The sequence below is a fragment of the Aedes aegypti genome, chromosome 3 (genome assembly GCF_002204515.2).
Source record: "Aedes aegypti strain LVP_AGWG chromosome 3, AaegL5.0 Primary Assembly, whole genome shotgun sequence".
NCBI classification, from domain to species: Eukaryota; Metazoa; Arthropoda; class Insecta; order Diptera; family Culicidae; genus Aedes; species Aedes aegypti.
Window position 1 is genome coordinate 201,065,900 of NC_035109.1, and position 13,783 is coordinate 201,079,682.

Below are 13,783 nucleotides of genomic sequence, written 5' to 3' on the forward strand. Positions count from 1 at the left end.
CATTTACAAGTACAAAAGCGCAAATAAAAGTGTGGGACCTCATCGAATCATGTTGATGCCCTCAGAGCACTCATTCTTCGATTTGCGAAAAATGAGTCCGCTGAAAACACCGACCCGACTCGACGCAATCGCGCACCTCTACCAACGCCTCCGCACATGTAAAAACTTCTGCGATAAACCTGTGGTGTGAAAGAAATGCGCAATATTATTTTAATTTCAATCCTAACTGCATGACCCGTAGGCTCTATGCGTATGATTGTTCATTATTTTAGCTAAATATACCAGTTATTCCTGTACATCAGAAGAAAAGAAAAACGATTAAGAATATCTTGCAGCGTAAAGTTTAAGTGATCAAATATTAATCCTTTCTTCGAACCTAATTTCATTATACATTGGGTTATGCTATGCTTCGCGTGTGATACGAACAATTAGATTTATCAATATAATGCATTAGCATCCAAACAAATATCCTAGAAAATTTTCTTATTGTCCGACAAACATTTCAAAACAATTACGAACTGCAAAAATTCAACGGTAACTTTACTCAACAAAGCTTTCATTCGATCACCCTTAAAATACACAGTCATCAGTAGACCCTGCACTATAATATCCTCCTAATATAACGCAGAGCTAAAAATCCTCTCTTGCGTTACCCAATCTGAACAAGAAAACATTTTCAAATACTTCCCATAATTTGTACACGGCAAAACAGATTCCACTTTCTACGTAATGTAACCTAGTATGAACAGCTGCCCAACTCTCCAGACCTGCGCCCTCCAAGATCCAAGGTGCTGCTGCCTTACGTTCAAAACTTCTTTCCTCAAAGTCTGTCTATCAATTCCGAACTCTATTGCATACTACCATACCAATCAGACCCTATTCCTGACAAGACACAGAGTCATAACCCCAATGTGATGGATTTACCCAGTAAATCCACAACCTTGTCCTAACCCCTCTTACGTTTCGCTATCCTAGAAAGTCACCCATATTGATGCTTGGCAAAAAATATCAGTATTCAATCCACAAATCCCAAATTACACCACATTACGTTGGTCCGTTTGGCGTCGCCGGTGGATACCTGTTCTGACATTCGTTTCTTTTAAACTCCATTTCAACCATGTCCCTCCACTTTATCAATACGAATGTTGACGAATCACGATAATCTGAAGATCGTGACCAGAACGGAGGTAGTATAAATCACTAGGGACCAACTACCACCAATTTCTGGCTACGCCACTGCATCATATAAATAAAACAACAAAAAAAGATAATATTTATGTTCTTTTATCGAAGATTTAAATTTTTTTCTTAGTGATTCGATTATCCGGAGGATTCGATTATCCGGAGTGAAAATAAAATCGATACTCCGGATAATCGAGTCTGACCTGTATTTATTTTGATATTTACATGATGTTGTTCCCGTGATGACCTAACTTAACACTTAGCCCAAATTAAAAAAAAGGCCGATTCATAATTTTCTGTCAAAAGTTTAGCTCAAAATAGTTGAAAAAGTGACTTTTTGACGAAAAAAGTTACTTTAGTTGAAATTGCTTCATAAAAGAGACTTTAAAGTGACTGGCTTAAAAAAAGTGACCAAGTCACTAAAAAGTGACTCGCTACCAGCCTTGATTATCCGGAATTTTAGACTCGATTACCCGGAATTTGTTTTTTGATGTTCTTGTTTTTCAATTTTTATGCATAAATCTGAGATAATTTGGTATTGCAATATGAATGGTTTTGCAATTTTGAACGTATTTAAGAAAAGGGGGGTTTGAAAAAGTGTTTTTTTTGTGTATGCTGGTCGAATTTTTTTTTTCTTGTAGAGAGCCCTACTGTTCATAGAAATAATTTCTGGCTACGCCACCGCATCATATAAATCAAACAACAAAAATAGATAAAATTTAGGTTCTTTTATCGAAGATTTCAATTTTTTCTTAGAGATTCGATTATCCGGAGTGAAAAAAAAGATAATTGAGTCCGACCTGTACTAGTATTTGTCATCTGAATATAACATAACATTCATTGGCAATATCAAATGGTTCTTATCTTCAATTTGCATTAAATGTATATGTTTTATCCGATGAAACTAATTAAAACGAAATCTCACAAGTTTATGTGATGAATTGATGAGCGTTGTGTGAAAAGCTATATGGAAAAAAAACTATATGTGTTTTTAGATAAATTTGTCCATTTGATCCGCGAAGTATGTTATATTTAGGGTCATGGTATTAAATCAAAATATTATCATATTGAGTTATCGTATACGATGCTATCACAAAATTAAAATTAATGTTCAACTAGTTCTCATTCTCTGCTCGGGTCCCTAACTGATGATCCATTCAATACCGAGTAAGGGGAGAGTTGACTGTATACTGTATAGTAAATCAAACAAGTACCTGGAATTCTGCACCTCTTTGAACTTGTCCCGTAGCTGCGCTTGCGTGTCCATCAAACGTTGGGTGAGTACGTTTGATTTGCCATGTGTCTCCAGAATCAAAGTGTCCCCCTGCGAAATTAACGTCGCAGCATCCGGGGCAATGGTCAGCTTCAGATTCTCCACCACGCTGGGTCCATCTTCGCAATTGTCGATTTTCTCGCGGGTTTGTTCCAGTTTTTTAATCATGTACTTTGCCGTCTTGTCGAACTCGTTGACTCGCTGCTCAAGGGAGGTAAGTTTTTTGTACGAATCGTATCGATAGCTTCCGATGGGACTTAACGGGGACTGGTCTCCTGGCGAAGCAATCTTGAAACATTTCTCCCCCAATTTGCTGGCATTAGGTGTCTCGATTCGACTCTGAAAATGCAATTTTATTAGTTATTAAGAATTAGGAATCTTGCTGAGGGATAAGTTTTAGTCAACACCGGATAGGATCTCAAAACATACATAAAATTTTTGAATACATTTTCGTTTTTCGTACCAAAATACTTCCAACCGCTTCAAACTTCTTTGGAGATATGACATTCATTGTGAAAGTTTCAATCTTGAATGAAAAAAAAACAGTCTACTGAGATTTGTACTCGTCTATGATAGCCTACCTTGATGGAAGGTAATTCGAAGTGTGATGAGTGTGGTTGAAGACCACGTGGCGGATAATAGAAATATTAGAGGTAGAACCAAAGGCATTGTTGTCACGAAACTGATTTTAAATATTATTTCCTTAAATTAGGCTTTTCATTGTTTGTTCAAAAAATTGGTCAGATGAAGTTAAGTATCTAGGCTAGAAAAATCACATTGAGGAGACGAACCAGCCTCCGGCTGAAAGTCTCGATAATAAAGATAATAATACTAAAATCGCATTGAGGGCATTCAAACCAAATGTAACAAATATGTAAAATGTCTATCCTCTAATTAATAGAGAATCAAAACTTTGTCTTAAGAACAAACTTTTGATCTTCAAACAAATTTTTAGGCCAGCCACGTTGTATATTGTACCAATATGGACTAGCTGTTGTAATACCAGGAAGAAAGCTCTGCAAAAAATTCAAAATAAAATTTTGATAATGATTCTGAAGCTTCCTCCCGGGTATAGTACCAATGAGTAACATAGAATATCCAATGTTGAAACATTGGAACAAATGTCAAATAAAATAATTAATAATTTCAGGCAAAAATCGTTACAACCTTCTATTGCCACGAATCATGCGTTATATATTTAGGTTAAGTAAATTGAAAACGTGTTTTTTTCTCTTATAAGCAGGCGAAATCAACTCACTTGTAAAAAATCTGCTACTTGTAAAAAATACTGCAACGGCAAATGAAATGTAATATGTTGTTAACAAAATGTTAATAAAATCTTAAATTTGTTTTACCAAATTAGGATGATAGTGTTGTCTAACACAAAACACCTAGATATAAGAAATGAATGTAATGTTTAAAATAATACTAATAAAGAAATTGAAAAAAAAAAATGTTTGTTTATTAAACTACAACATGCTTCTACTTTGCGGACCAGGAGGTATCAGAAGGCCGGCTTCAGAGGCACGTTCCCCGCACATTGGGAGATCTGTATCACCGCCATATTTGAGCCTATTTTATCACCTATTTGACGGGAAAGGAAAGGGAAGGGAATCATGGGAGGAAATAGGAATGGATCCTTTGAAGAAGGAAAATAGCATAAGCTAAATGAAAGCATGTGGCATACCACAATGGTTTCACCCTGGAAGGGAGGCACCGATACTACACACGAAATATAGAACAACGTTTGTTTGAACCGCAAGATAACTCCAGCTTGCCAACAACAATCAAGGCAGGCTTGGGGAAAACCGCTAGTTTTCTTTTGTTGTGTACTTTCGATCTTTCCTGACAAACATGGAAAAAGGGCCACAGTTTTCTATGCACTAAATATTAATTTTCAATGGAAAAGTAAAACGATGCGTTTTTCAATGCTTTATATTCAATCAGTTGAAAGGTGCTCACGTGTGCATTATGTGCATGAATTGATTTTCATTCAATTTTTGTCATTTTCGATGAAATGCGAAAATTTGTTTTAATCAGTTACGCGCTTTTTCCATGTTAGTCCAATGTTTGAGATCTGGGCTCACAGTGACAGTTCGTGACAGCGGAATCCCGGCTCACTATGACGTACAGAAATTTTGTATTGGTTTCTCCCTCCCAGGTTTCACCCTAAAAAGGGTGCTGCAAAACGCATGTGCGTAAAGGATCGCCGATAAATGATGTAGCAGTTCTTGTTTCCACTGATTTCACATATCTCCCTCTCCCTTCGTAGCGTTTCGTCACTTAACCTTCCAGTCGTCGCGCGGTTTGCCACCGTCAGAGCCACCCCGCTGCTTTTGTGAACAAAAAGCGAGCTTTTTTCACTAGTGTTGTACAAAATACAACAGCGCGACGACTGAAGTGTTAAGTTATCATTCCCTTGAAAGCATAACAAGCAACCCTCTTCCCCTCCATTTTTCCACCAATAGGACTGACACAAATAATTTATATAAACCCTTTCTTTCCACCAGCTTTATTCGATGATTTAACAGTTAAAATGGAATTCCTAAAAAAGTGCTTGAACAAAAGTTGTTGCAAATGAGCTATATTATTCAAAATCACTTTAAAAAAATGTGATTGTTTTTCAATAGTTATTTGATTGTTTTTCAGCAGTTTGACCCTTAGGTCACTTATTTCGATGTTTGATGAGACGAATGAACGTACAAATGTATTCCCATCGTTATTGAGCTAATCGTACGAATTCGGTTTAGTTAGCGTTTGTCGAAAATCGATGGATCACCTGTGCTACCATGGGAAAGAGAGGGTTAACTTACTGTTTAACATTGCACTATAGGATGCTATTAGGAGATTTAGCGTGCAGAGAAACGGCACTATCATCACACGGTCACATATGCTGCTTGGATTTGCGAACGATATCGAAATTATTGGAATCGATCGCACGTCAATGGAGGAGGCCTTCGTGCCTCTGAGGAAGGAAACAGCAAAGATAGGCCTGACCATTCTAACAAAATGAAGTACATGGTTGCAGGTAGAGATGGAGGTAGGTCTCTTAGAGTTGGTGCTGAGAAAGTGTTTGATGGGGATATGTTTGAAGTTGTTGAAGAGTTTGACGTGACAATGAAGTTCCCGCAAGCGGAAAGACGAATCGCAGCTGCGAATAGGACCTTTTCTGTTTCTGTTTTCAGCATCAAGTTGATATCATAATTTGATATTAATTTGTCATTTGTCATATTATATTTTCGTTCTGCTATCTTTTTTAATTTTTGGTAATGTTTTAATTTTAAATAATTTTAAATTTAACCGTGCTATATATAAATAAACACTATGGGAATATAAAAATGAAGCATTGATTATGTCGCAGACTTGTTTCAATATCAATCGAAAATATGTACATCTCAAAGAGTTTTAAATTTGCCCTCCATGATATCAAACAGTTTTCCATTTGTCGTAACTGATAGCACAAAGAGTTTTCAATTCGATTTCATGGAAACATTTTTCTGCTCTTTGTTTTGATATTTTAACTGATAAGGTGAAGATGAATCGAAGCCAAATCTCAAATTTTCAAGAGCACGGATCTGGAGAACCGAACACCCGTTTGAGCTGAAAACTTAATCGATTGGTCACCACCAGCGAGTGACCAATCGATTAGGTTTTCAGCTCAAACGGATGTTTGGTTCTCCAGACCCGTGCTCTTGAAAATTTGAGGTTTGGCTTCGATTTATCTTCACCTTAAAACGACCACGTGACATCACAACATCAAAATTAGTTTTCAATATGATCTCAAGCTTTGCTCGGAAACTCCGGAACATCTCCGGTGTCCGGTGACCAATATGCATGACTAAGCAAGTTCCTAAAACTAGACCAAATTTGTCGTCGACTGCTTCCAGATGCATCTAATTTCATCAATTTTTCATAAAGTAATAAGCATTTGAAATCAGGCAAAATTTAAAGGGCCAAAAGCAATGATAGTGGAACGGCAACGGAAGGCGGAACCGGTTCACCAGCATGAATCACACCATCTCGACTGAGCTGCCAACGAATTAAAGTGAGCGAACACTGAGTCGATAGGCTGGTGAACCGGTTCCGCTTTCCGTTGCCGTTCCGCTATCATTGCGTTTAGGCCTTAGGATACAATTTGTATCTTTTTTTTATGGAAGCTCCCCTAGGGGTCATTCAAAACTTTTGTTTCCGCGAAGATATAATTTCACACAAAAAAATAATTGTCAGAAAATTTCAAATTGCTAGAATCTTTCAATCAAAAGCTACATTGATTTGGATTTTGAAATGGGTCGAAAAAGACCCAAGGTCTTTACTAAGGTTAAATTCATCCTTTTTTTCTAAGGTTAAACGTGCAATATTTTTGATCAGCTAGAACCATATTGCTCCGTTCCTACAAGTTAACAAATATGCAATAATTTTTGCAAAGCTTATTAATATGTGTCTTAATAATAATGGTTTTTTGCCAATGGTGCGTTCGTCATTTAAAGAGGCAAAGCTTATTATTTAATTTAAAATCTCATTAGATACATTAGATACATCATACTGGTAACAGATACGTAGTCTCACACTGATACAAGATATATTTAAACAAAATAAATTTGTAAACTTCCTTAGCCGAGTGGTTAGATTCCGCGGCTACAAAGCAAAGCCATGCTGAAGGTGTCTGGGTTCGAATCCCGGTCGGTCCAGGATCTTTTCGTAATGGAAATTTCCATGACTTCCCTGGCCATAGAGTATAATCGTACCTGCCGCCCGATATACGAATGCGAAATGGCAACTTTGGCAATAAGTTAATAACTGTAGAAGTGCTCATAAGAACACTAAGCTGAGAAGCAGGCTCTGTCCCAGTGAGGACGTTAATGCCAAGAAGAAGAAGAAGAAGAAGAAGAAATTTGTAAACTATAGCTGCTAGCAATTTCAAATCGGCGTTATAAAGCATGCTGTTGGCAATCTTTTATGTATTTACTCAAGTAGGGGTAAGAGTAGCGCTCTAAGGATGAGCTCGATTTAAGCCTACCTAAACATCTTAGTTACTTAATAATTACTTTAACCTAAAACCTTCAAAAATTTTATTAAGTGAAAGATAGTTTTCCAAATAAAACTTTGAAAAATAGCTGTTTTTTGCTCGGTCAAAAATAATCCGCGGCAAAATGGCCGCCCGAATGGCCAAGAAGAAGTTTATTAAGGAAGATCAATATTGTTTAATGCTTGTGAATGTGATATTCGAAGATATTTATCTCCAATAATGCTTCAATACTCTTATTCAAAAAAAAAAAATTAAAATAAATTTGTGGTAAGTTTGCTTTAAAACCACGATTTTTTTTGTTTGATAATTTTGAAAAAAAAAAGTTCTGTACCAAATGGATACCGTATGCTGAAAAACATTGAATTTTTAGTTTAAATTTTTGTCCGTTTATTGTTATTCATTAGAATCCCAAATAATTTATTGAAAAACTTTGATAAGAACATAACAGGTGATGATCTTGCCCCATCTACCCTTACTTTTTGAACTCGTGAGCGGGCTACTGGAACATTAGCACTGACGGTACCAACAAATTTTCACATGAAAAAATATGAATTAAGAAATCTGATGTTTGCACGGTTTTAACGGTGGTGGCTTTTTGATGGGTCAAAAATTGTTTTTTTTTCAGCTTAATTCAAAACTTGGCCCATTTTGCCTCGAGCAAATTGCCTATAGTTATTGCACATCTTCAGGACGGATTCTTAATATATGTGTGTGGAATATTGAATAAATGAATTTCTAAACCATACCGTATCACTGTCTGAATCAGTTGCCATTTCAATGGAATATCGTGGAATATCTTCATCTTCGGAAAATACGAGCGGTTCGTCGTAAATCTCTTTATCGGAGCTGTAAAAGCTGTCTCGATCGTCACAGAAAAAGTTTAACAGAGTTGGATCCAACGTTGGCCAGCCTTTGAACAGGAATAAATCCCTACGAGGAGCACGTTCATTTTCCTGTGATGAGTAGGTTTTTTTAGCCTTATTGTTTATGTACTGCTTCTGTGCCAAAATATTTTGATCGTCATTTGCTTTACTTAATTTTGGTGTGCTAGTTTCTACTCCAATCAATGGTTTGGCAATATTGATTTGCTTGCGCTCCGTTTTCGGTGATGGACAACTTGTATCAGTGTCAGAGGATGCATCTATTATATGCACCGTTTCAACGAATTCAGGCTCAAATGATTTGCACGATTCAAGAATGTTTATCGTGTCGACTATTTGTCCGTGCTGTGGTTCATTCCACAGAGTAACATCAAAGTTCTGAACAGACATCTTGGTGTTCACATTTTTTTCTTTGATCTCGACTACAGAACATTCATTATATATATGACTATGACTGATTGGTTTCGTATCTGGTATTTTGTGTGGTAAAGGAACATCACTAGATATACGCGAAAATAATGAACTAGATTCAGCCAGCCTAAAAGTAGCGGGCAGTACGTCAGGCAAAACATTGCTCTGCTGTTCAAGATTTGGAATAGGTGCTGGTGTTTCTTGGTGAGTCGAATGGGGTGTTTTATTGGCACGGCGTTGACGAACAGTGTCACTGAGGACGACGAATTCTACATGGCAGTCTTCCTTCTGCTTGGGTGGCCTTTCTTTTAATGCATCCTGTAATATTGTACATTATATTTTGGTATATTCCGATAGCTTAAAAATGAGAATGGTACTTAGCAGGAATGTATTTACAGGGTTGAAGGATCTGACTCCAGTTGAGGATATAGTACACTCCCCCATGATTACTCACGCATGATAGGCGATACGTTCTGAATCGTGATTACACTTTCGGAGTGTGATTCATAAAAATCGCTTATCTATAGATTTGATCAATTTATAGTTGATAAATGCTTTTAAGTGGTACGCTGCGATTTCTAAGCATAAAATAACTACTCTGATAAGCAAAAAGCTTAACAATTCTACAAATTTCTAGTAAATTTTGAAGCGATACCCGAATCATACCGTACATCATTTGTAACGTAGGAAGAGTGTACTTTACATTTCATGCATACAATTACCCACTAGATGAGAAGGAAAAGCTAAAGGTGACGGAAGTATAACAAACGGATTGTGAGGCTTATTCCGGAAAAAAATATTCCTTTAAAAATGCGAAAAGGCAGATTTAGGATTCCTTCTATAGCCGTAGATTACTGCAGAAAGTTTACTGGTAATTTATTTAGAAGGACTGTTAGGTATTGGTCATGGTTTTTGTCAACATTTATCAAAATATTTCGAACTCAAATTTCTTCCCGCTTTCTAAGTTATAACAAAATCTTCTTCAAAACCTTTCCCAGAGCATTTTTACATTTTCCGTTGGAAATGTCCTGAATTCTTCCAGCAAGTTTCTATTTTTTCTTGAGTATAGAATCTTACCACTTTGATTAAAAAATCACACTATAGTTGCCTTTATAATAATAAATATCTATTTCTTTCTATTTATATTTGAAAAGTAGGCCCTGCCATTTCATTATCATCAGATCACGAAAAAAGTGACTTTAGTGACCATTTTCCTAAAAAAAAAAGTGACTTTAGTGACTTTTGGTTGAAAATAGTGACTTTTTAGTGACCTTCGACCTGGGTCAAAGGTGACTAAGCCACTAAAAAGTGACTTGCTACCAGCCCTGCTATTGGCATTTTCATTGACTATGCGAACAAGGACGGTTCAGTTGGCAATGTAATTTATGATACAACAGAGGAAAGCTCTACATCAGTAAGGTCAATGATGAAAACTTTGGCCATTTGTCTGCACCGGCTGATTGACACAATCTTGGAAACATAACTGAGAACAGCTACTGGAAAAAAATAAAGGAAGCCTTACAATAAAAACGCCAGAAAGGTGACAAGTTGTTTATGAGAACTTCCGTGTGATCACCATTATAAATGCGGCCTACAATGTGTTATCCCGAATCATCCTCCGTCATCTGTCACAACTGTTTGACGGTATAGAAATTTATGGTTTGCTTCAATTATCCGGGGTTATTCAAAAATGACGCCCATGATTTGGGGGAGGGGGGTATCTACAAAAGTGTGACAGGACGTGTATAAGGTATTGGAAAAAGTGTGACAGAGGGGGAGGGGTGGTCTAGAAATCTCGAAAAACGATGGACGTCATATTTGAACCGTACCTCCTCTGAAATTTGACTTTAATGTTTTCAAATAGGTTCATAAGCCACCACGACCCATAATTTTGAATATCCAACCTACGAAATTTTGACGAGTTTGACGAATTTTTAAGTACAAGTGTATTATTTTTATTACGATTATAATGAAATGTATTGTATTTCAGTATTCTAACAGTTTTTAAGATTTTTTCATTTCTTTGAATAAAGGTCACTTTTGCGGTTATTGTTTTAACATGATCCATTCACATAAATAGTGAACAAGAAGCATATAAGAAACCATTAAAGGCTTTTAAGCGAAAACGTCTTCCACAATTAACAATATGGGTCTATAGATTCATAGCATAGTATACCCTACAGAAATCTGCCTTGAAGTGGTCCGTTCCGAAGTCTGGTCGTCTAAGGATGACATAACAAGATCCAAATGAATCTCTTAAAAGCAACAATTTAAAAAAAAAAAACATAAAAAAATATGAGTTCCGATTTTGGCACGGGGCCGTTTTTGGCAACTGAAAATTTAGACTTTGTTGCCAAAAACGGAGTCCCAGTATACTTATGCGCGAATGAGAGAGTCAATAGAAAAACAAGGCTCTCAATGTTAATGTTCAAAAGATTTAATGAAAAAGTTGAACGATAATTGCAGAAAATAATTTGTTATTATCATGTCTACCTATCTCAAGTAATATTCCTTATGACTCTTGTACCTTTTACTTGTTCGTACCTACGGGAGTTCAGAGCTATAAATACTAGCTGCTTTAGGCGCAGAAGAGTAGACTTCCCGGACTGTGGACTGATTAACATATTATTTTATTCATTATTTGCAGGGTACAAAAGTTAGGGGCCCAGATAGCCGTAGCGGTAAACGCGCAGCTATTCAGCAAGACCAAGCTCGTGGGTTCGAATCCCACCGGTCGAGGATCTTTTCGGGTTGGAAATTTTCTCGACTTCCCAGGGCATAGAGTATCGTCGTACCTGCCACACGATATACATATGCAAAAATGGATAAAGCTCTCAGTTATGTGGAAGTGCTCATAAGAACACTAAGCTGAGAAGCAGGCTTTGTCCCAGTTGGGACGTAACGCCAGGAAGAAGAAGAAGAAAAGTTATATTGTTAAATTCTCGAAAACTTATTAGAACAGTCTCAAGTAAGAAAAGTAAACAAACTTACTTTCCTTCAATTTTCAATTTTTCACGTTTAGAACGTTTAATTTCCGGATTTACAAAACTAAGTAAGTAAGATTTTCAACTTTCGCAACCTAACCGGTACATTCACCGCTCCGTTGTATGGAGAGTAGTTAGGTCACTTATTAACCACGAATCGAAACAAAACATTACTTGAGTCTAGTTTACACTGGTACAAAAACGTCGCAAGTAACCGAATGTTTTATTCGCTTTGAATTATCATTTTGTCGTAATTTTTTTGTGGGAAATAATAGAAACTTCCTAGTTTTTGAACGCGAGCTGATTGTATGCGAAATTTTGGCGATGATGAAAAAATGGTAAAAAGGTTTTAAAGAAAGATGGTGATTATTCTTAATTTGTTTTCTCAAAATCGTTTGAAAGTTACTTACGTCGATTTGAAAAAGGAATCTACAATTAATTATTATTGTTCATCGTTAATTAACATTATCATCATAAGTCATGAGCAATTAACACACCTCGAATATAGACACATTCAAACATTTATGCGCATAGACACACATATTTAATACTAATGCATTTATATTTACCAAAGCATCCCAGGACCAGAAGTGTATTAGCAATATGCGAGAATTGAAAATTAGTTCAACCAGTGTTATCTAATCTAAGATAAAATCGAATGTTTACCTGCAGTATTTGAGACACTTTTTCCAGAAGCACTTCCACTTCCGCGTCGCTATGAGTTTCAACTGCTTTCAGATCCTGTTCCATGGACCTGCAAATTCAATGGATTAGGAAAAAAAACACGCCCTTTAATGGAGTGTAATACGTTACCTTAACATGTCGATGCCCATTGAGTCAATATTTTGCAAGGTATTTTTCATATGAGTCAGTTTTTTCTTCACATCCAAATTGCGAATTTCCTTGAAACGTTTTTCAGCATCAGTAAGCTGAGCTCGCAGATCTTCCAAGTACAACGGATCACAAACTTTTTTATATTCTTCGAAAAGTTCATTACACGTGTTTAACTTTTCAAGAGTAACGCGCTCTTCGTCTTCCGTGGACTGCTTGATATTGCTATTAGCGTTTATCCAATTTTCCACATGCGATAAATTCTCCTCTAAGTTACGCATAATTTTCAACAAGTTCTCCAATACTATCTTCGTTTGCGTTACCGTCTCGCCAAGGGAATTATACAAATGTTTCAGAGTGTCAATACGTTGTCCAAGTTTGACAGGATTTTTAGTGGACTTGTCGTCACAAACCTTCCTACCAGTGCGGATCACCTGCTCAATTTCGCCTTTAATTTCCGATAAAATGCGATACATTTTCAAACAATGTTGAAATTGATCTTGTAAATGCGCCGGGCCAGCGGATGAGGTGTCCAGAATAACAGCACTTTTTTCAACATTTCGAAGCTCTGCCAAAGCATGCGATAATTTAGTTTCGAACATTGCTTGCGGCGATGTCAGGCGATTGAGCTTTTGGAGACATGCTCTGAACTGATCTTGTAATAGTTTCACCTGATCCTGATAACGATTCGCGGCTTCCAGCTTACCTTCCTTCTTATAATGGTCCACTTTTTTCGTCATTTCCACCAGTACTTTTTCGTGATGATTAAATTCCTCTTGTAACTTTTGGAAATCATGAGGAACGTCCTCAATAGTTGTGTCGTTTTCTATAAAATCGTTCAAAATCCCATCCACCCGGAAGATCCACTGTTGCAAACAGGATACTTGACTTTCGGAAGATTGTGCCTCCTTAACGGCTTGCTCTAATTTGACAGTGCGTTGGTGAGCCTGAAACCGAATTTTATGACGATAATCGTTCACAGTTGTGCGTCAATTTGATACTCACTTGAGCCTGCAAGCTTTCCCATCTTTCGCTGACACCTCGTATGTCCTGTTCAATTGGTTCTACCATAAATTCTAGATTACACAATTCTCGCCCGATTGATATAATTTTGTCATACCTCGCTTGAGGATGATTTCTTATGTAGTTTTCAATGTCCTGAAATAAAAGTGAAAGCTGTGTTTTGGGCTACTAA

General features: G+C 36.8%; 1 protein-coding gene across 1 annotated transcript in view; it reads right to left on the reverse strand.

Moving 5' to 3' along the window:
• The window catches only part of LOC5568213 (dystrophin, isoforms A/C/F/G/H), a 352,533-nt gene that overhangs the window by 320,687 nt on the left and 18,063 nt on the right, over positions 1-13,783 (reverse strand). The window contains 5 exon segments of the mRNA XM_021850748.1: positions 2,397-2,794; positions 8,228-9,091; positions 12,424-12,511; positions 12,571-13,535; positions 13,594-13,746. Of these exon segments, the coding sequence (XP_021706440.1) occupies positions 2,397-2,794; positions 8,228-9,091; positions 12,424-12,511; positions 12,571-13,535; positions 13,594-13,746 (2,468 nt within the window).